The sequence below is a fragment of the Pinus tabuliformis genome, chromosome 6, assembly GCF_031772625.1.
Source record: "Pinus tabuliformis cultivar Carrire ecotype Pingquan chromosome 6, CPIR1, whole genome shotgun sequence".
In the NCBI taxonomy this organism is placed as follows: domain Eukaryota; kingdom Viridiplantae; phylum Streptophyta; class Pinopsida; order Pinales; family Pinaceae; genus Pinus; species Pinus tabuliformis.
Window position 1 is genome coordinate 1631695779 of NC_142292.1, and position 24123 is coordinate 1631719901.

Genomic DNA, 24123 nt, shown 5'->3' on the forward strand with positions numbered 1-24123 from the left:
GTTTTCCACTCCGTTCATTATTACAACCCAATTGCTATCAAAATTTTATCACCATTCAAAATGTAGAGCTACAAAACAAGTTTTTCATTTTCTGTCATATGGCACAAACCAGTTTCAAGCAAATATTTCGTTTTTATGTATAGTCTCTAGAGAAATCACAACGTTTCCATGAAGAGTTTCAATGATTGGTAGAAAAGATAAACATCAAACCACACAAAAAGAGTCATAGTCCAGGAACGATGTGGATACACTCCAAATAAACATATTTCAGAATTTATGTGTTAGATGCGACACGAAAAGAGAGTCATAGTCGAGGAAAGATGCAGATATACTCCCAATAAACATTATTTCAGAATTTCTTACGTTTGATGCGACAGTACATTCGATTTTTTTGAAGGTTTTCTATGTTATGTGACCTACTGAACATAACAATTGAAAGGAATGGTCAGTAAGAGCTTTCTTTCCACCCTCCGACCTCCTCCGTTGTTGCTTCCTCACAACAATCTTCTTCTTCCTGCAATTTCCAATCACCATAATATGAAAAAACATATTTAAGTTCATAGAATTGAAGTAATTTGATGGGAATTTATATGAAAAAACACAATTACATGTTAGGGTTATGGAATCAAAATTAATTTGATAATAAATTCTGGGAATATTTTAGAATTTGAGAATATGATAGAATCTGCTTGGTCAATTTGTTTGACCTGTTTCACCTTAATATTATTTGTAATCTCTCTAAGATTCTCATATTCTACAATATTCATGGATCTTGAATATACTCAAAACCTACCATATTCATGGATCCATGAAATTCTAGAAAAGTATTTAACTTTAAAGTTTAAACTTTGTATTGCTCCCTAAGATTCTCAAATTCTATAATATTCATATATCTTGAATATTCTCAAAATCTACAATACATCCTTTATATCCTTAAATCCATTAAATTCTAAAAAGATATTTAACTTTAAAAGATCTAGAAGGAATAAGTTTAAACTTTTTATTGAAATTATCTTCTTACATCTGTAAAACAAAATTTGAAAATGAAATTTACAGTGATTGGTCAATATCCAGAGCTAATATGAATCCATCCTATTACCATTCAAAAAAACGTTTCTGATATAAAGAGCCTCTGCATATATAGAATCTACCTTAATAGTGAATGTGAGGCCAACTTTTATCTCCCCACAGTAGGTCTGGTCTGGAAGGACAACATTGTAGGAAGTCGGGGGTAGGCTTCCTTCCATGAATACTCCCTCCAGGGGAATGTTGTGCACCACAATCAGAAATATAAAGATATATGATCAGAAAATAGAAATATTGAAAAACGATGAAAGACTGCATGATCTGAAAAAATGACTGAGATCATAATGCTGGAGACTCATCTGCACCTTGCTTCCCAAACGAAGTCATCCGCGTTTCCACTATCGCTGTCCATTATTTTTAAGGTGAGTTTAGTAACCCCGTGAGCTACAGTGAAAACAAATTGCTCATTCCACTCGGGATTGCTACCTTTACCCGCAATTTCAGAGATCCGATCTATTAATTTTTAACTCTATATATTTTTGGGGGGAAATTTTGAGAAATCTCCCTACTTTCCCTGCATATGGAAAAGATTTGTGTAATTTCTTCTTCCCACTGATAATCCAGGGGCACTCAGTCATAACTAAGACCTCACCACGAACTCTTTCTTAAAACGATGTAACCATTTTCTCCATTGTTTGAAAAGAATTTAAACCCTGGATACCTATAAACAAACTTAAAAACTATGCGAACGGAAGAATTTTATCAGAGATTGGGGATCTATTTATCAGGGACTAGTCAGCCATGTTCTCAATAATATTTGTTCTCAATACGTCTAGCACAGTAGGCAGGACTGCAAGCAACAAACGATACCATATAGTCATTGGTTGCCACCATAACAATTTCTTATTTTTAAAAGCAAACGGAGACCTCATATTTGTATTGATATAAAAGTACTAAGATCAGATGAACTTGTGAATAGCCAAGAAGTTACCCACAGCTTGTATTTGCCTTTTCAACCAATTAATCACATCGAGATCAGAGAAAACAACCACCGAAACGCAATGACAGGGCATCAGAGAGTAACCACAACACAACCCATGCGATGCCACAACCAAAATAATTGGAAAAAGGATACGAAGTATTTCCTGAAAAAGGATACGAAGTATTTCTTGAAGATGTAAATCATAATATGACTCATCACAAATAATTTTTCGGAGATTTAGAAGGTTACAAGCAAAGGCAGGATCTCAACCCCAAGATTTCTCCAGGTGCTTCTCTATCCATTTTCATTCTATTCAAACACAATACTAAAGAATTATTTGAAATATCCCTCTACTAGGACTATTACAAACCTTCCAACTCAATGATCTGTCAATTTGACCTACAACATATGATGCCAGTCCAAAATCCGTTGTTTGCAAGAAAAAACCAACTTAATGAAGAAGTCTGGACCTTGAATATAGGAAGAACTAAAAACAACATCCTTCTATTTAAAGAACTCATAAAATGGAACACATACCTTCTCCATTTTCCCAAGATCCAAACCTTCGAAATTCTTTAAGGTATGATATGGAGGCAATGCAAATCTACATTTTTGACAAAGAAAAATCAATAGAAGTCAAAAACAATTATGGATCCAGAATTGAATCTCAACACAGAGGTGTGCCTTACTGTCTAGCATGTATGAGTGGATATCACAATGAGACTTTTCAGAACATTAGATACCTCACTGTCAGACATGGGATGAACAAAGTGGAATCCCGGATAAAATGGAGACTTCTGACTTATTTTAAGTTTGATACATTATAGGTGCTAAATGCTTTTTCTAACCCTAGCGTCACTTCTGATCCTAAAAGAATTCCACAATGTTCTGATTTTTATTGAGAGCTAGATTGTTATCAACTAACCTTGGTGGCATTTCATATTATAGTGAATTTTCATTTGCTATTATTCCAAATAGTCTGCAGGCTTATTCAAAAGTATCCCACTGGCTTGGTAATTGCTCAAGTCCCTGAAACTGAAGCCATCACCAGTGAGGCTGATTTCTCCATGCCTTTTAGAATGACCATGTATGAAACTGTAGACCTTGAAAGTCTTTTATATATTTTCTGAAGGATACAAACACCAGGAATAAGAAAATGAAGGAAAGTGAAAGTTGCAGGTTTTTTTTGGCAGAAGCATCATAGATGTGAACGAAGGTTCTTACATCAAAGAACTAAAGAGCGATTATACAAGATCCCCATCTCTACATAAGCAAGGAGAGCTAGAATATAGAGTTTGGTTCCAACTTCAAGAAATATAACTTTGAAAGTGAAAACGAGAAGTTTAGGAATAGGAATCAACTTTCTATGAGGTGTCAAATTATTTGGGATTCTTTGAGTTTGTCAGAAAATCTAAAATAGAATTAATTCTACCTATTTCTAATGTCAGACTCCCTCTGCCCAAGTCGAGGTATGTCCACAGTCAGTGCAATTTCCTTAAAACCAGCCCTCTCCGCTCTTCTAACAAGTTGTGCAACAACATTCCTATTCTTGTAAACCTGCCAGCAATGACATCTAAATTTTAACACCACTCATACATCCACATTTAGTAAACCCAACGCAATATAACTGATCTTACCATTGGTTTAGGACCCTATAATACAATTGGATGGATATGAACTCAATTGCATCTCGAAAACATGGGAAGACAATCATATGGGTGGAAATGATAAACTTACATAAAGTTGAAAAAAGCGAATGCCTGGTCCAGTTGAAGCAACTTCTTCAACACTTGATGTAGCCCATGAAGAAAGCGTCTACAACAAATATGTCCAAGCCTCAATTTTTATCAACACAACAAACTATTTCAAAATCCAAAATCATTATTATTTCTTAAATCCTTAATAGCTAGAAGGAAATTAAAACATTCAGAAGATCGATCCCAGAAAGAGAAGACTGATGCCCAAACCATTATAGTTCCAGCAGCTCTTGCAGTAGCATACTCTCCTGTAAAAGATGATGGATTCACTTTCAGAAAATATATGCATCAAAATAGGATGTTAACTGTAATACAATAATCTAATGCATACCTTCGGCATGAGCCATCTTTTGCATGGCAGTTGGAGAAATCATAATAAGCATTGATATCTTGAATCCCAACATAGTGGTACTCAGATCCACCTTTGTTACATCAACCAATATACAGGGACAGAACCTGATACATACAACATCAACCAAAATCTTTGTAATAATGTCAATTCCCCTGATGCTTGTAATGAAAGAGGTGCCATAATGTTCAAAAGTTTGGCCCAAGACAGGGTGACTAAAATTGAAAATTAGAGCTATTCAATGTTTATCTAATCCGATTGCAGTAATAAAGATGGTGAAAGAATAGATACGGGAGCTGAAGGTACATCTTTTTCAAATGACTATGTATTACCTGAAGGTACAGTAGCTAAACAGGGGAGATTGTGGAATCCATAAGAAACTCATAATATGCAAGCGATTGAAGGGCTATCTTTGTAAAAAAAACAAAAAACAACCATGCAGAAATGAATTCAATGAGATTTCCTACAGATATACTGAAATGGAAAAAAGAGAACAAGAGAACCCACCATAATAGGCATTTGCCAAGCTTCCATGTGGAATGTAGTCATAAACCAGCAGTTTTTCCTCTACACCGCAATGGAAAGCTCGGAGGCGAACAATGTTGGGATGTTTAACCCTACCGATTGCTTTAGCTTCTGCTTCAAAATCCTTGTACCTTTCCAAACCACCATCACCAAGTCGCCTTACTGCAAAAGTCAGCCCATCTTCCAGAACTGCCTTATACAATATAGTATAACCACTGGCACCCAATATATATGTGGACAAACTAAAATGGAAATACATACCCTGATGCCGAGCAACCATTCTGTAACAGATCGCAATTCCTGTAGCCATCTAGCGACAGATCGAAGTCTAGAAGTGGACCTGTGACAATCCAAGGCATCTAGTGGTGATAATCCAGGCCCTTTTAAAGCTGAGCGAGACCTCCTGGAATCATCTCATGGGTCCTGTAGCAGACTGGGTATGTTCTGAGGGTCAGAATATCATTTGCTACCTTATGATTGATATGAAGGGTTTCCTGAAGTCGATTTCCATAGATCCAGGGTCCTGGAATATAGTATCGCCAAGCGAGGGCAAGTGCAAGGTCTCCACACGGAGAAGCACCTGGAAGTAGCATAGCGTCGAGCGAGGGCAAGCGTCGATCTGCTGGGTTGCATCGTATACCGGTCTAATCAATTGGATGGGTAAGATTATTTTCATCGTCTAACACTTAAATGAAAGGCTCATAAATGTACACGTAACCCAAGAGGAAAGTTGATTTCAAAACCTACCATATTCATGGATCCATGAAATTCTAGAAATGTATTTAACTTTAAAGTTTAAACTTTGTATTGCTCCCTAAGATTCTCAAATTCTATAATATTCATATATCTTGAATATTCTCAAAATCTACAATACATCCTTTATATCCATAGATCCTTTATACCCTTAAATCCATTAAATTCTAAAAAGATATTTAAGTTCATAGAATTGAAGTAATTTGATGGGAATTTATATGAAAAAACACAATTACATGTTAGGGTTATGGAATCGAAATTAATTTGATATAAATTCTGGGAATATTTAGAATTTGAGAATATGATAGAATCTGCCTGGTCAATTTGTTTGACCTGTTTCACCTTAATCTTATTTCTAATCTCTCTAAGATTCTCGTATTCTACAATATTCATGGATCTTGAATATACTCAAAACCTACCATATTCATGGATCCATGAAATTCTAGAAAAGTATTTAACTTTAAAGTTTAAACTTTGTATTGCTGCCGAAGATTCTCAAATTCTATAATATTCATATATCTTGAATATTCTCAAAATCTACAATACATCCTTTATATCCATAGATCCTTTATATCCTTAAATCCATTAAATTCTAAAAAGATATTTAACTTTAAAAGATCTATAAGGAATAAGTTTAATCTTTTTATTGAAATTATCTTCTTACATCTGTAAAACAAAATTTGAAAATGAAATTTACAGTGATTGGTCAATATCCAGAGCTAATATGAATCCATCCTATTACCATTCAAAAAAACGTTTCTGATATAAAGAGCCTCTGCATATATAGAATCTACCTTAATAGTGAATGTGAGGCCAACTTTTATCTCCACACAGTAGGTCTGGTTTGGAAGGACAACATTGTAGGAAGTCGGGGGTCGGCTTCCTTCCATGAATACTCCTTCTAGGGGAATGTTGTGCACCACAATTAGATATATAAAGATATATGATCAGAAAACAGAAATATTGAAAAACGATGAAAGACTGCAGGATCTGAAAAAATGACTGAGATCATAATGCTGGAGACTCATCTGCACCTTGCTTCCCCAACGAAGTCATCCGCGTTTCCACTATCGCTGTCCATTATTTCTAAGGTGAGTTTAGTAACCCCGTTGGCTACAGTGAAAACAAATTGCTCATTCCACTCGGGATTGCTACCTTTACCTGCAATTTCAGAGATCTGATCTACTAATTTTTAACTCTATATATTTTTGGGGGTAAAATTTGTGAAATCTCCCTACTTCCCGTGCATATAGAAAATATTTGTGTAATTTCTTCTTCCCACTGATAATCTAGGGGCACTCAGTCATAACTAAGACCTCACCACGAACTCTTTCTTAAAACGATGTAACCACTCGGCCCTCATGCAGGGAAGAAAGACACGAAACCAGGGAAGAAAGACACGTTTCGTGCGGCCCTCGTCGGTTCAGTCATTGCCAAGAGTCTCATCGCCAGGAGGCCTAGCCTTTCATAGCCCATAGCCAGATCCTCCCTCTCTGTCTTCCAGTCGGTGGGAAAAAAAGACATTTTTCCATGAAAAAAAAACATATTAAACCAATGGCGGAAAACACCCCAATCGTCTAACACAGAATCAATGGCTCAGGATCGCACACGTCACATTTTAGGGATGTCTTTCTCAGAGGGAACGCCTTACGGTATAATAATCAATGAGGCTCTAAATGGCCTCTAGGGTTAAAAAAAAATCCTACAAACTATGGGGTCACTGTACTATTACAACTCTGCATATATGATATTAGTGATCAACATTATCACTTGAAACTTCTCATCATGATCAAACTTAGTTGGTTGAGTCTCGACTCCCAAACTTTGCAACTGCTTGAGTAAAAAACTTCTCTATTGGTTCAATGACTTGAATCTCAAACTTTTGAAGGTATTCTGCCCTAATATGCCCTATTACTTCATTTGGTGCTCCACATGGCTTTACATGGCCTCCTATCCTAGGCAAGTGTTGCTTGAACCTCTTAATACCTCGTCCTTGAATAGATTTTTGGAAATATTTGTAGATCATTTTTCCATCAATAATATTACAATGATCCTATGCAATATCCCTGGCTTTTGGAGGCATGATGACTACTACCTGGCTCAAACTCTCTGTTGTTCCACTACTCCAACAAAAATTCAACACTCTCCAAGCTCCCAATAAAACTCACAAAAACTCCAAATGACATGTGTGAGGTGAAGAGGGCATTTTTGGAGGCAAACAACAATTACTTTCCCTCCAAAACACCCAGGAAAATTCTTAAATGACATTGTGTGGGTCCGTCGCGACCTTGGAAGTGAACTGACCAGTTTATGATGAAACCAACCAGTTAAATCAGTCGGTTATGTCCTAAATAGGCTGGTTAGGACTGGTTTTCATGAATTTCAGGTGAAGAGGAGGCATAAACTCGATTTTTGTACCAGTTTGACCCAGTCGGCCTATGAACCAGTCAGTTTGACCAATTTCCAGTTCGAGGCGGCTGATTTTTAAAACACTGGAAACACCACAATGGTTGAAAATGATGAAAGGCTAGGTGAAGCTCAAAGAACGAGGATAAATTGAGAATTGAGATTGGAGATAGATGAGAGGAAAAAAATATAAAATGATAGCTAGCCTGAGCGAAAGATAATGAGATAGAGACTAAATAAAATGAAAAAATAATAAGACCTAGGAGAAACTGTACACTTGAGCCAAGGAAATCCCATTGTGATTAGTGAGAGAAAAAAACTTATAAACTCCCTTTGCAACAACCTAATAATTGAAATGTGAATGAAGCTCCAAATAAAAAATCATTGAGAATAAGAAAAAGGAACCAAGGTAGGATGGCCCAGTTATTTCTTCGGCCAAGAGCAAGCAAGAAGGTGAAATGATTCACATGCATTGATAGTCCCTAAGCTCACTGTGTAACTTGCTATTCACAAAAGCACAAAGTAATGAATAAAATTGAGACCATGCACTTTTGATCATATTATCTTAGTGAGAAACTTGGAACTCACAACCCTGTCAATGGGAGCCTCCAAACCATCTAGCATATTTATTATACATTTAAGCTGAATGGACTTGAGCCTCCATAGAATAGATTATACTGCACTGGAAATTAATTCAATGCAAAGATAGGAAATTCGATAGAAAATTACATCAGTTTCAAAATTGAACTTGGAGCTCACAACCCCATCAATGGCGGGCCTCCAAACCATCCAACATATTCATTACACATTTAAGCTGAATGGACTTGAGCCTCCATAGAATAGATTATATTGCACTTGAAATTAATTCAAAGCAATGATAGGAAATTCGATAGAAAATTACATCGTTTTCGAAATTGCTAGCCTCTTTCCACATGCTCATTGTTAGAATAATAATCACGAGCAGTTTGTCCTGATTGTATGACAGCGGGGAGCGGCAATAGTCTGCACAATTAGATCTGTCTTGATTGTATGACGATGGGGAGCGACGATATTCGACACAATTAGATAAGAAGTTAATGATCGTCTGTAAAACCCTTGTAGATTTACTCATTTGGTTTTGTATAAATTTATGTGTTTGGTAATGCAATAGAGAAGCTCTTTGATAGAGTCTTAAGTGTTTTTGTCATGGTATCAGAGCCGAGGGTTTCGGCTGTGGCTGTTGTTTGAGGAAGAGAGAGAGCTGTGTTTGGCCATATTCGAATAAGCTTTGGTGGAGTGTTGTTTGAAGCTATAGGTTTGGTAAGTGTTGTGTTTTGTCGTGAACCAGTATTATAATGTCTGTCTGACTTGTCGAGACTGTTGAGCGACATGATCATAAAGATGTGTTGAGCGTGCCATAGAGCATTGTGTAGAGGTTTTGTTGAACCTGTTTCGTGTGGTGGAACGCAACATGGACAAGCATGGTGGTGGCTGCTGAGTGTGCAAAATCTGGAGGACGCGGGTATCATTTCAAAGTCGAGAAGTGATCTAGTGAACAGTGTTGTGGCCAAGCCGCCAACTTTCTCTATCCTGAAACCCCATTTGATTGTGGAGGCTCCGCATGCTGCGGATGCCATAAGTTTCTATAAGTGTGTGTTTGGGGCTGAAGAAATTCCGAAGTCTCATTTGAAGACTTTGGAGAGTAACCGTTGTGTCCGTTTGAAGACTTGCTACAGAGGAGGTCGAGGCAGCGATAATGTGGAAGATTATCACAACAGATGCGGGGATCAAACACCTCATTGGAGGGCTCAGTGGTGTGTGATGCGAAGACTACTGAGGAGAGTAGGTCGGAGCGCTATTGTGAAAAGAAGGGCTGGTGTATTTTGTTTGCAAGTTGTTGCAGTTGCGGTGTATCACTGCATGGAGCTTGGACGTTGGAGCTAGAATGGCTTTAGCAGCTTGGATTTTCGACCCTGTGGCAGTCATGGAGGCGTACTTGAAGTGGTGGAGTGTTGTGGCAACCACCGTGTGAGGAGCCAATGTGGCTTGAAGAGCTGTTGTGCATGTAATGGTGACACACTAGCTGTGGCTTGGAAAGAAAGTTGAATTTTGAGGTTTAGAATGCAGGAGAGGGGCGAATAGAGTGATTGCAAGAAAGAACGTGTGGCAAAAGTGGAAAATTGAGATTGTTGGTTGTGTCAAAGGTCAAACGAACAATGCATTCTTTAAGATCTGTGTGGAGAAGGCTGTGTCGGCCATTGAGGGGCACGAGCCCACAATGCAAAGGAGAGCTCGTTGCACTATTCAGAGGAGTGCTTGATTCCGTGGTGTAGACAGTATTTGCAGAGAGAAGCGGTGGCTCTACGCTGGCATGCAGTGATTCTCATTGCCAGAGTTCAATTGTTGAAATCGTAATTTCAACAGCGGGCTGAGTTGACCCGTGGAGCAGCCGTACCAACACCCAAACCGCGCAGCAAAACCACAAACCAGCTTGAGATTTCTCGGACCGCCTTCCTACAGAGAGTGGTTTCCGTATTTTTGAACCCGATGGAATATGGGGCAGACGCGTGGTTCTCCCCATACGTAAGCAAACGTAATTTTCTCGGGTGCTAATGTTCAGCATAGTGAGGCCTCCGGATATTTATCACCGCCGTCCGATTGCCCTCATCAATCTCCACCGTCAATAGCCTGAAGCTGCATACGGCCAACATTAAAAAGTTTGTGTGGAGTAAATTGAAATTTCTGGTTGACCGCCGACTAAATTAATTAAATGCCATGCTGAGAATTAAATGGCATTTGCAGGGGGTTGTTAAATGGTTGACGTGGTTTTTAATTTTAATGTTTTTTATATGCACGGCGGTATGGGCACATATATTATATGTGTTATGTTTTAAAAGAAATGTTGACCATATGTGTTAAAAAAAACCACAGTAGTTAGAATGTGTTTTTGCATTAAGTTTTTTACGGCACGTAAAACTTAATGTATTTGCTTTGGGAGTCGTTGTTTCATATATATGTTTTTTATAATGAGCCACATATATATGCTCGTGGGGGTTGTTCATGGAATAGGCAATGAAACACATAGCAGTGTGTAGAAAAAGAACGGGGGCCGTGTGTAATTTTTTTATGTAGTTGACCATTGTAAAAGGAGAGTGCGTCGGAGCTGAAGAGATTTGAAGTGTTGCACAGCAGTGCATAAAAATTAGTTCCTCATTGTAATGAAATGCGAGCAGTGTGAGAGTGAAAAGTAGTGGAGCGCATGTATTTTCTTTGTGTTGACCTTTGGTGTTTGTTTTTGCAAGAGGAAATGCACAGCAGTGCATAGATTATATGTGTTGACCATTTTGTAATGCGCAGTAAGTTTTTGGGGCACATAATGTTTTGTTTATTTGGAGCAGCATATGTAAAATGTTTTTACAGAAGTATGTGTAAAATATTTTTACAGCAGTATGTGTAAAAATAGTTTTACACCAGTAAGTAATATGTTTTCACAGTCAGTGAATGTAAATGAGAATTTTACCCAGCACAGTAAATTCTCATGTGAAGACAGAGTAAATGTTTTTGAATCTAATTATTTTTGTGGTGAATCCCTCTTAGTAAAGAGGATGAAGTTTGTATCAGGATTTATATTGTAATCAATAGAAATGTTTTTATGGCTGTGTAATACTTTCCTCAGTGATTTTTTTTAAAGCTTCCCTGTGCACAAAAAGATCCTGTGGCAGAAGGAAACAGAGCATTGCCTCTGTGGTGTCTGTGGAGTTTATTTTGTTTGGTTTTTGGTATTTTCCCATGTAAAAATACCCAACAGTGGTATCAGAGCTAGTCCAGGCTCTTTGAAGACTCAAAGAAGCTGAAGGAAGGTGTTGTTGCAGCAGTCAAACCTCTCCAGCAGTGTGAAGACTCAGCCAAAAGAGTTAAGGTATTTTTCAAAGCTTTCCTTTCTGTTACTGTTAAAGGAACAGTCAGTGATTTAAAAGAAAACACAGTCAAGTATTTGAAGCCTAGATAAGAATGACAAGGTCAAAGAAGAAAGCCTCCAAGCCTACTAAAAATGTGTCTCCCTCCTCTACTAAACTAGAAGGCAATCCATTAGAATACATTCTATTTGAAGCTCCAAAGTTTGATGGAAACTTTGATGTATGGGAAATAAAGATGAGGGCTTTCCTAATGTTTGAGGGGATTGAAGTCTGGGACTCAGTGATTGATGACAGCAAGAAGGATAAAGAATCCATGGAGTATGATGCACAAGCAGCAAAGACTATCTTGGATGGACTGCCTGATTCTGTGAAGAAGAATCTAGGAAAATACTCATCAGCAAAGGATATATGGGATAGACTGCATGACCTTCATGCAAAGGGAGCACTGACCATGACAATGAGTCAAGAAGAACCCATCATAGAAGCTGAGAATGAAAAGCTTGACCTCATCAAGCTTCAAGTAAAAGAAAGGGATGAAGAGCTTGCCAAGCTCAAGAAGGAGCTGGATCAATGCAAGAGGAAGCATCATGAAGAAGTCATATCAATGACAAATCAGCTAAATAAAGCAAAGAAGCAGGAAGATGACTTGTTAAGTCAACTTGAACAAGGACACAAGAGAGTGAATAAGCTTGTGGAAGAGATTGGACAGTACAAGGTAGAGGTCTCCTCCCTTAAGTTCGAACTACAAGAAGCCAGGAAGCAGGCACAAGGAGCTGAAAAGAAAATGAAGAGCAGTCAAGCAAAAGATGAAGAAATCTCCAAATGAAGACAGATATTATCTCCTTCAAAATAGTAGCAGCTGAAGCTACTCGTAGCAAGGAAGAAACTGAGGGACAACTAGCAAAGAAAAATAATGAATGTGAAAAGTTAGAAGAAGAGATTGTCCTCCTCAGGAAGAAGGTTGAAGGGATGAACAAGATCATGAAGAGCTCTCAAGCTTTAGATGACATGCTCAGCTATCACAGATCTCCATTTGATAATTCAGGACTTGGGTATGTAGGTGAACCCTCAAACAAGGATGAGGATGCTTTAAGCAAGGGAGATGTGAAGAAGCCAAAAAGAGATGGTGATGCTCCTAGTTCCAGCAAAGGCAAGGAGAAAAATGAAGGCTGCAATAGAAGAAATCCTGCTCCAAGAAGAAAACCAGCTCCAAGAAGAAATGTAGCTGATGTCAAAGAGGCAAAATGCAATGGTTATCATCAAAGGATTTCAAGGCAGCAAGGCTTCAGAAGTACATCAAGGAAACCTCCATCTCCCAGGTACCAAAGTTCATTTTATGGTTATTGTTACTCTTGTTCAAACTTTGGTCATATGGCAAAAGACTGTAGAGCATTTCATGGAGATAGATGTTGTGGTTCCCAACAATCTCCAAGAAATAATTTCACAAGAAGAAATCATGAATTCTTATTCATGAATAAAGTTGAATGCTTCAAGTGTCATAACATTGGGCATATGGCACGTGACTGTAACTTAACATGGGCTCTTACACAATCTAGACCCATGCAAAAGAAGAAAGTTACACAAGTATGGAGAAGGAAGGAAAGGCAATATGAAAACCCCTTGAACTCCCCAGTGGATCTAAATTTGTTTTGAGAAGAGTCTGCCAAAAGAAGATAAAGCATACACTAAAGGGGAGCTTGTAATTTTTTTTGCTGAACTGTATTAACAGTCACTCTTTGATGAAGACCTTTTCATAAGGGAAAAATATGAAGTTAAATCTGCCATAAAAGCAGAGAAGAAAAAGGGGCAGTGCTCAAATGTGAAGTGCAGCAGTGCAATAAGAAAAGTATGCAAAGCATGGAGACCCTCACAGCAGTGGGAAGACAGAACATAAAACAGCAGTTTTGAATTTTTTTATGGAGCACATGCATTGAAATGCATAGCAATGGAAGGTAGTTTCCTTCTATGTAATGTGAGAGAACATACTCACAGCAGAGTGAGTACAATACACAGCAGTAAAAAAAATGTAATGTTTTTCTTCATGTGCAATGCAGCATGCAAAGAAATGCATAAAGAAAAACAGGGACAACAAATTTTTAATGCACATGGGTGAATGATAATGTGTGGCAGCAGAAAAATGAAAAGAACTGCACAACAGTGCATTGTGTAAAAAAAACGAAGATGAGATTGTGTGAAGCAAGGGTGTAAAAAGGAACAGGGGCAGCCCGTGTTAACAGGAGTTAGTGTATGGGCACACAACAGTATGATGAAACAAAAGGCAGCCACAGTGCAAATTGCAGAGGCAACGCAGCAGCAAATAAAAACCCAGGGATGACAGTCTATGGTTATGGGTATGGACAGCAGTGAATATGAAAAATGCAGCAGCAAGAAGTTATGGACAGCAGCATGATGGCAAGAAGGAGAAGCACACAACAATGCAAATAAGAAAATGCAGCAGCATGAAGTTTTGTTGAAGAAATGAAAGGTAATGGACAGCAGCACATGTAAAAGAATTTTTTTTCTTTACAGCAGTATATGTAACTGTAATGAATGTGTTGTTCATTGAATTGAAATACAACATATGCAACAGCAGTGAATATGCAGCAGCATAAAAGAACAGTGCAATGATTGTTTGATTTTGAAACTACATGTAAAGCAGTGTCTGTTTGTAATCCCTCTGTTAATGAGGAAGGTGCTTTTCAGCACAGTCATTTGGTGAAATCCCTCTGTTAAAGAGGAACGTGCTTTTCAGCACAGTGTCATGGTAAATCCCTCTGTCAAGAGGAAGATGTTTTTTAGCATACACATGGTAAATCCCTCTATCAAGAGGATGATGCTTTTCAGCATAGTCACAGGTGAATCCCTCTGTCATGAGGAAGGTGCTCTTAAGCACAGTTTCAGGTTAATCCCTCTATTAAGAGGAAGACAACTTTGTTTGTTTATGAACTGCATCAGAAGCAGTTGGTGAATCCCTCTATGTGAGGAAGATATCTTTGTAACAGCAGTACTAAGGAATCCCTCTACGAGAGGAAGTGTCTGGGTATGACCGAATGCCCAGCAGTTGAAATTAAAGGGGAGTGTTGAAATCGTAATTTCAACAGCGGGCTGAGTTGACCCGTGGAGCAGCCGTACCAACGCCCAAACCGCACAGCAAAACCACAAACCAGCTTGAGATTTCTCGGACCGCCTTCCTGCAGAGAGTGGTTTCCGTATTTTTGAACCCGATGGAATATGGGGCAGACGCGTGGCTCTCCCCATACGTAAGCAAACGTAATTTTCTCGGGTGCTAATGTTCAGCATAGTGAGGCCTCCCGATATTTATCACCGCCGTCCGATTGCCCTCATCAATCTCCACCGTCAATCGCCTGAAGCTGCATACGGCCAACATTAAAAAGTTTGCGTGGAGTAAATTGAAATTTCTGGTTGACCGCCGACTAAATTAATTAAATGCCATGCTGAGAATTAAATGGCATTTGCAGGGGGTTGTTAAATGGTTGACGTGGTTTTTAATTTTAATGTTTTTTATATGCACGGCGGTATGGGCATATATATTATATGTGTTATGTTTTAAAAGAAATGTTGACCATATGTGTTAAAAAAAACCACGGTAGTTAGAATGTGTTTTTGCATTAAGTTTTTTACGGCACGTAAAACTTAATGTATTTGCTTTGGGAGTCGTTGTTTCATATATATGTTTTTTATAACGAGCCAAATATATATGCTCGTGGGGGTTGTTCATGGAACATGCAATGAAACACACAGCAGTGTGTAGAAAAAGAACAGGGGCCGTGTGTAATTTTTTTAAGTAGTTGACCATTGTAAAAGGAGAGTGCGTCGGAGCTGAAGAGATTTGAAGTGTTGCACAGCAGTGCATAAAAATTAGTTCCTCATTGTAATGAAATGCGAGCAGTGTGAGAGTGAAAAGTAGTGGAGCGCATGTATTTTCTTTGTGTTGACCTTTGGTGTTTGTTTTTGCAAGAGGAAATGCACAGCAGTGCATAGATTATATGTGTTGACTATTTTGTAATGCGCAGTAAGTTTTTGGGGCACATAATGTTTTGTTTATTTGGAGCAACATATGTAAAATGTTTTTATAGCAGTATGTGTAAAATATTTTTACAACAGTATGTGTAAAAATAGTTTTACACTAGTAAGTAATATGTTTTCACAGTCAGTGAATGTAAATGAGAATTTTACCCAGCACAGTAAATTCTCATGTGAAGACAGAGTAAATGTTTTTGAATGTAATTATTTTTGTGGTGAATCCCTCTTAGTAAAGAGGATGAAGTTTGTATCAGGATTTATATTGTAATCAATAGAAATGTTTTTATGGCTGTGTAATACTTTCCTCAGTAATTTTTTTTAAAGCTTCCCTGTGCACAAAAAGATCCTGTGGCAGAAGGAAACAGAGCATTGCCTCTGTGGTGTCTGTGGAGTTTATTTTGTTTGGTTTTTGGTATTTTCCCATGTAAAAACACCCAACAGTGGTATCAGAGCTAGTCCAGGCTCTTTGAAGACTCAAAGAAGCTGAAGGAAGGTGTTGTTGCAGCAGTCAAACCTCTCCAGCAGTGTGAAGACTCAGCCAAAAGAGTTAAGGTATTTTTCAAAGCTTTCCTTTCTGTTATTGTTAAAGGAACAGTCAGTGATTTAAAAGAAAACACAGTCAAGTATTTCAAGCCTAGATAAGAATGACAAGGTCAAAGAAGAAAGCCTCCAAGCCTGCTAAAAATGTGTCTCCCTCCTCTACTAAACTAGAAGGCAATCCATTAGAATACATTCTATTTGAAGCTCCAAAGTTTGATGGAAACTTTGATGTATGGGAAATAAAGATGAGGGCTTTCCTAATGTTTGAGGGGATTGAAGTCTGGGACTCAGTGATTGATGACAGCAAGAAGGATAAAGAATCCATGGAGTATGATGCACAAGCAGCAAAGACTATCTTGGATGGACTGCCTGATTCTGTGAAGAAGAATCTAGGAAAATACTCATCAGCAAAGGATATATGGGATAGACTGCATGACCTTCATGCAAAGGGAGCACTGACCATGACAATGAGTCAAGAAGAACCCATCATAGAAGCTGAGAATGAAAAGCTTGACCTCATCAAGCTTCAAGTAAAAGAAAGGGATGAAGAGCTTGCCAAGCTCAAGAAGGAGCTGGATCAATGCAAGAGGAAGCATCATGAAGAAGTCATATCAATGACAAATCAGCTAAATAAAGCAAAGAAGCAGGAAGATGACTTGTTAAGTCAACTTGAACAAAGACACAAGAGAGTGAATAAGCTTGTGGAAGAGATTGGACAGTACAAGGTAGAGGTCTCCTCCCTTAAGTCCGAACTACAAGAAGCCAGGAAGCAGGCACAAGGAGCTGAAAAGAAAATGAAGAGCAGTCAAGCAAAAGATGAAGAAATCTCCAAAATGAAGACAGATATTATCTCCTTCAAAATAGTAGCAGCTGAAGCTACTCGTAGCAAGGAAGAAACTGAGGGACAACTAGCAAAGAAAAATAATGAATGTGAAAAGTTAGAAGAAGAGATTGTCCTCCTCAGGAAGAAGGTTGAAGGGATGAACAAGATCATGAAGAGCTCTCAAGCTTTAGATGACATGCTCAGCTATCACAGATCTCCATTTGATAAATCAGGACTTGGGTATGTAGGTGAACCCTCAAACAAGGATGAGGATGCTTTAAGCAAGGGAGATGTGAAGAAGCCAGAAAGAGATGGTGATGCTCCTAGTTCCAGCAAAGGCAAGGAGAAAAATGAAGGCTGCAATAGAAGAAATCCTGCTCCAAGAAGAAAACCAGCTCCAAGAAGAAATGTAGCTGATGTCAAAGAGGCAAGATGCAATGGTTATCATCAAAGGATCTCAAGGCAGCAAGGCTTCAGAAGTACATCAAGGAAACCTCCATCTCCCAGGTACCAAAGTTCATTTTATGGTTATTGTTACTCTTGTTCAAACTTTGGTCATATGGCAAAAGACTGTAGAGCATTTCATGGAGATAGATGTTGTGGTTCCCAACAATCTCCAAGAAATAATTTCACAAGAAGAAATCATGAATTCTTATTCATGAATAAAGTTGAATCCTTCAAGTGTCATAACATTGGGCATATGGCACGTGACTGTAACTTAACATGGGCTCTTACACAATCTAGACCCATGCAAAAGAAGAAAGTTACACAAGTATGGAGAAGGAAGGAAAGGCAATCTGAAAACCCCTTGAACTCCCCAGTGGATCTAAATTTGTTTTGAGAAGAGTCTGCCAAAAGAAGATAAAGCATACACTAAAGGGGAGCTTGTAATTTTTTTTGCTGAACTGTATTAACAGTCACTCTTTGATGAAGACCTTTTCATAAGGGAAAAATATGAAGTTAAATCTGCCATAAAAGCAGAGAAGAAAAAGGGGCAGTGCTCAAATGTGAAGTGCAGCAGTGCAATAAGAAAAGTATGCAAAGCATGGAGACCCTCACAGCAGTGGGAAGACAGAACATAAAACAGCAGTTTTGAATTTTTTTATGGAGCACATGCATTGAAATGCATAGCAATGGAAGGTAGTTTCCTTCTATGTAATGTGAGAGAACATACTCACAGCAGAGTGAGTACAATACACAGCAGTAAAAAAAATGTAATGTTTTTCTTCATGTGCAATGCAGCATGCAAAGAAATGCATAAAGAAAAACAGGGACAACAGATTTTTAATGCACATGGGTGAATGATAATGTGTGGCAGCAGAAAAATGAAAAGAACTGCACAGCAGTGCATTGTGTAAAAAAAATGAAGATGAAGATTGTGTGAAGCAAGGGTGTAAAAAGGAACAGGGGCAGCCCGTGTTAACAGGAGTTAGTGTATGGGCACACAACAGTATGATGAAACAAAAGGCAGCCACAGTGCAAATTGCAGAGGCAACGCAGCAGCAAATAAAAACCCAGGGATGACAGTCTATGGTTATGGGTATGGACAGCAGTGAATATGAAAAATGCAGCAGCAAGAAGTTATGGACAGCAGCATGATGGCAAGAAGGAGAAGCACACAGCAATGCAAATAAGAAAATGCAGCAGCATGAAGTTTTGTTGAAGAAATGAAAGGTAATGGACAACAGCACATGTAAAAGAAATTTTTTTCTTTACAGCAGTATATGTAACTGTAATGAATGTGTTGTTCATTGAATTGAAATACAACATATGCAATAGCAGTGAATATGCAGCATCATAAAAGAACAGTGCAATGATTGTTTGATTTTGAAACTACATGTAAAGCAGTGTCTGTTTGTAATCCCTCTGTTAATGAGGAAGGTGCTTTTCAGCACAGTCATTTGGTGAAATCCCTCTGTTAAAGAGGAACGTGCTTTTCAGCACAGTGTCATGGTAAATCCCTCTGTCAAGAGGAAGATGTTTTTTAGCATACACATGGTAAATCCCTCTATCAAGAGGATGATGCTTTTCAGCATAGTCACAGGTGAATCCCTCTGTCATGAGGAAGGTGCTCTTAAGCACAGTTTCAGGTTAATCCCTCTATTAAGAGGAAGACAACTTTGTTTGTTTATGAACTGCATCAGAAGCAGTTGGTGAATCCCTCTATGTGAGGAAGATATCTTTGTAACAGCAGTACTAAGGAATCCCTCTACGAGAGGAAGTGTCTGGGTATGACCGAATGCCCAGCAGTTGAAATTAAAGGGGAGTGTTGAAATCGTAATTTCAACAGTGGGCTGAGTTGACCCGTGGAGCAGCCGTACCAACGCCCAAACCGCGCAGCAAAACCACAAACCAGCTTGAGATTTCTCGGACCGCCTTCCTGCAGAGAGTGGTTTCCGTATTTTTGAACCCGATGGAATATGGGGCAGACGCGTGGCTCTCCCCATACGTAAGCAAACGTAATTTTCTCGGGTGCTAATGTTTAGCATAGTGAGGCCTCCCGATATTTATCACCGCCGTCCGATTGCCCCCATCAATCTCCACTGTCAATCGCCTGAAGCTGCATACGGCCAACATTAAAAAGTTTGCGTGGAGTAAATTGAAATTTCTGGTTGACCGCCGACTAAATTAATTAAATGCCATGCTGAGAATTAAATGGCATTTGCAGGGGGTTGTTAAATGGTTGACGTGGTTTTTAATTTTAATGTTTTTTATATGCACGGCGGTATGGGCACATATATTATATGTGTTATGTTTTAAAAGAAATGTTGACCATATGTGTTAAAAAAAACCATGGTAGTTAGAATGTGTTTTTGCATTAAGTTTTTTACGGCACGTAAAACTTAATGTATTTGCTTTGGGAGTCGTTGTTTCATATATATGTTTTTTATAACGAGCCAAATATATATGCTCGTGGGGGTTTTTCATGGAATAGGCAATGAAACACACAGCAGTGTGTAGAAAAAGAACGGGGGCCGTGTGTAATTTTTTTTATGTAGTTGACCATTGTAAAAGGAGAGTGCGCCGGAGCTGAAGAGATTTGAAGTGTTGCACAGCAGTGCATAAAAATTAGTTCCTCATTGTAATGAAATGCGAGCAGTGTGAGAGTGAAAATGTATGCACAGCAGTGCGAGTGAAAAGTAGTGGAGCGCATGTATTTTCTTTGTGTTGACCTTTGGTGTTTGTTTTTGCAAGAGGAAATGCACAGCAGTGCATAGATTATATGTGTTGACCATTTTGTAATGCGCAGTAAGTTTTTGGGGCACATAATGTTTTGTTTATTTTGAGCAGCATATGTAAAATGTTTTTACAGAAGTATGTGTAAAATATTTTTACAGCAGTATGTGTAAAAATAGTTTTACACCAGTAAGTAATGTGTTTTCACAGTCAGTGAATGTAAATGAGAATTTTACCCAGCACAGTAAATTCTCATGTGAAGACAGAGTAAATGTTTTGAATGTAATTATTTTTGGTGAATCCCTCTCAGCAAAGAGGATGAAGTTTGTATCAGGCTTTATATTGTAATCAATAGAAATGTTTTTATGGCTGTGTAATACTTTCCTCAGTAATTTTTTTTAAAGCTTCCCTGTGCACAAAAAGATCCCGTGGCAAAAGGAAACAGAGCATTGCCTCTGTGGTGTCTGTGGAGTTTATTTTGTTTGGTTTTTGGTATTTTCCCATGTAAAAATACCCAACATCAATTTGACGTTGTGCAAGTGTGGCTGTGATTTGTGGTTGTCTCCACCTAGAATAATAGCAAATGCAATGGAAGTGCGAGTTTTTTGGAGCTGAAAGAAGGGCTTGCATTGTAGCTATGGGTCGGAAAAAGAGAATCGGAGAGTTTCGAAGAGAACTAAAAAATATCAAGGGAGAGAATAAAAAATAAGAGGCAAAATATGAAATGTCAAATAAAAATCTGAGTCAGCAGGAAGAATTTGAAGACACTGATGCAATACTAAAATGATTAATGCTAGTTTTGCCAATTTTCTCAGGTAAAAATTTCGAGCTTTGGGCTATTAAAATGGAGGGATTGCTTGGTTTAGTAGATTTATGGGAATTTGTCCAAGAAACTTCCATAAATCCCCAAGATAAGAGTAGAGGTGCAGTAGCATTACTTCTTATTATATACTGCTCTAGATGAAGATATTTTGTTTAGTATTTTGTATGAATTTGGTGAAATATGTGATGCAAAAATGTTTTGGGATATTATTGAAATGAAGTACAATATGGAGGGGAGTGAGAAAGCTGAAGACGATGAAAGTAGTGTTATTGGAAATGATGATTGTGATTTCAATCTCATAATTGATTGTGAAAATGAAGATGGCAACATTGAGGTTGCAATGATGGATGATGAATGTGTGCCTGTAATTGACATTAAAACATGTGTGGATTAAGAAACAACTATTGGTGTAGAATCAAAATATTTTTATGAAGAAAGTATCTCCGATGCAGAGATGTATGAAGACAAATTTGATGAGAATTATGTATCTCATGAAGAATAGTTCATTTTGATGCAAGAAAAGCATCTTATTGATGAATTGTTGTTTGGTGAGAATAGATGCCACCTCCATACACAAATTTATGTTTGCAGCAACAAAGTTTATTAAAGAGGTTGAAGACATGAATCAACCAAATATATCAGCAAATAAAGATGAAGGAAGCAAAGATCTCTCCAAAGAGCACGATGACAAGAATAACTATGGTTCTTTTTATGAATCTAACATTGTTTTTGAGTGTGCAAATATTGAAAATCAAGAAGAAGCAACAAAACTTGAAGAAATTGCAAGCATTAAGGACAAGTATAAGTTTCAAGAACCTGCACCAATGTTGAATACAAGGAATGTTAGCTTGCAATCAAGAAAGGAGAAGCTCCATCACTATCTTATGTCAAGAAAAATGAAGATGAAACTACACCAGCGAATCAACAAGTATGGACCCTTTAGCAAGAAGACAAAAATGAAATGTATTGGTGTAAGCCTAGCTGAGACTTAGACCAACAAGTAAGTTGAAGTATATGTCGTGATTAAGGGGAGGTGTTAGAATAATAATCACTTTGTCGTGATTGTATGATGGCGAGGAGCGACAATAGTCAGCGCAATTAGATCTGTCTTGATTGTATAACGATGAAGAGCGAGCACAATTAGATCTGTCCTGATTGTATAACGGGGGAGTGGCAATAATAGGTGCAATTAGATAAAAAGTTAATAACCATCCGTAAAATCCCTATACATTTATGTGTTTGATAATGCAATAGATAAACTCATCTACCCGTTGGATTTTATATAAATTTATGTATTTGGTAATGCAATAGATAAACGCTTTAATAAACTCTTTGATAGAGTCTTCAGTGTTCACTCGCCTCCAAAGTCACCCCACCGGGACTCATATTCGAAACTTAATACATGCTCTCAATCTCTGGAACCTTAGTTTGTAATGATCACGTGAACGTCCTTGAGCAGGACTGTTTTGGGAAGTAACATAACCAAATGAACTGTGCGGGTGCCTTCGTAAAATATTCTAGTATCCATTTCTTAACGTGAAAACCAATAATGGCCAACAACACGGTCTTTATTTCTAATCTCCAGCTGATCAGAAGGCATCATCTTTAATTGAACGGTATAAATTTCAGCATATTATAAAAAAAGGATACTGCATGATCCGTACTTTCCGGCCTATATTACAAAATAGAATTTGACGGGAAAATTGTTCAGTACGGGGTGATTTGTTGTAGTTTTCCGTCTATATTATAAATATATGCGGATGAGGGGTAGAATTTGACAAGTTAGGAAGTGATTTACTATTTAATATAGCTAAAAAATAAATTGCAAAATCACAACATCATAAAAAATGGTTGAAAGTAACGAGATGTGAAAACCATTAAATTTAACAACGAATTTATTTTTGAAATTCCAAGAAGCATTATTTCTTTAAAATATTAGAATAGTACAAACAAGTAATTTGAAAACCTGACAATGGATCTATTTTGAAATTCCAAGAAGTACTTTTTTTCGCGAGATGATATCACTGTTCCTTTCTAGTCAGTTGTTGAAGTGAAAACCAATGGTAGCCAACGATAATGTCTTTTATTTCCAATCTCCAATTATTGCATCTTTGTGCCCAATGGCTGCAGGCTTCATGTACATCTGGTCGCTGAACAAACACCATCCACCAGTCAGTCTCAACACTATTAACCATGCACATTCGTTACTTGAAACTCGGGGAATTGCAGAGTTTGCGTTTGGGCATTGTTTATTGAAATCAGAATTATTTATGTTGAAGAATTGTCGAACTTTTATGGAATTTATAATTTTTATTTTAGGGATTCTAATTACTGGTTTGGAATTTTTATCAATACTTGTGGGTTTTGATATAATAGAAAATTTCTTCATGGTATCAAAGTTTGGACCCACGTTCGATTCCCCGAATTGCCTTTGAAAGGGGTGTTGGAAGAATCACCCCACTTCTATGAAATCTATAATTTTCACTGAAAATTTTAATTACTGATTTGGAAGGTTAACCAATAGCTGCGGATTTTGGTGTAACTGAAAACCTCTTCAATTTGACTCTTTGCTGTAAATAATAAGTTCGGCCACCCTTAATCACCATCGGAGCTGGCTGTCAATTGTTGATGCACAGAAATGCGTAAATCTTAGGCATAAAATGCGTTAATTTTGAACCGGCCCACACAATGATCCCGACAGTTCCTGAGTGGGCATCAATAACCAAATATTTGTAACATCAGGAACCCACCCTTAATCACCATCGGAGCTGGCTGTCAATTATTGATGCACAGAAATGCGTAAATCTTAGGCATAAAATGCGTTAATTTTCAACCGGCCCACACAATGATCCCGACAGTTCCTGAGTGGGCATCAATAACCAAATATTTGTAACATCAGGAACCAAATATTTATAACAGTAACTAATTTTGTTAGGGATATGAAAATCCACATTCTCAATAAAACATTATAACTGCGCAGCGCCACACATGGAAATCGGGAATCGATCACCGGTGGGGAGCA

General features: G+C 37.9%; 1 protein-coding gene across 1 annotated transcript; it reads right to left on the reverse strand.

Moving 5' to 3' along the window:
- Positions 1 to 269: 269 nt before the first annotated feature.
- On the reverse strand, positions 270 to 1263 carry LOC149265168 (elicitor-responsive protein 3-like). Its single transcript, XM_089392008.1, has 2 exons — positions 1152 to 1263; positions 270 to 514 (listed from the first exon to the last, which is right to left on the reverse strand). Exons 1-2 carry the CDS (start codon positions 1245 to 1247, stop codon positions 446 to 448), a joined length of 165 nt encoding a protein of 54 aa, XP_089248134.1. The 5' UTR covers positions 1248 to 1263; the 3' UTR covers positions 270 to 445.
- Between the last annotated feature and the right edge of the window lie 22860 nt (positions 1264 to 24123).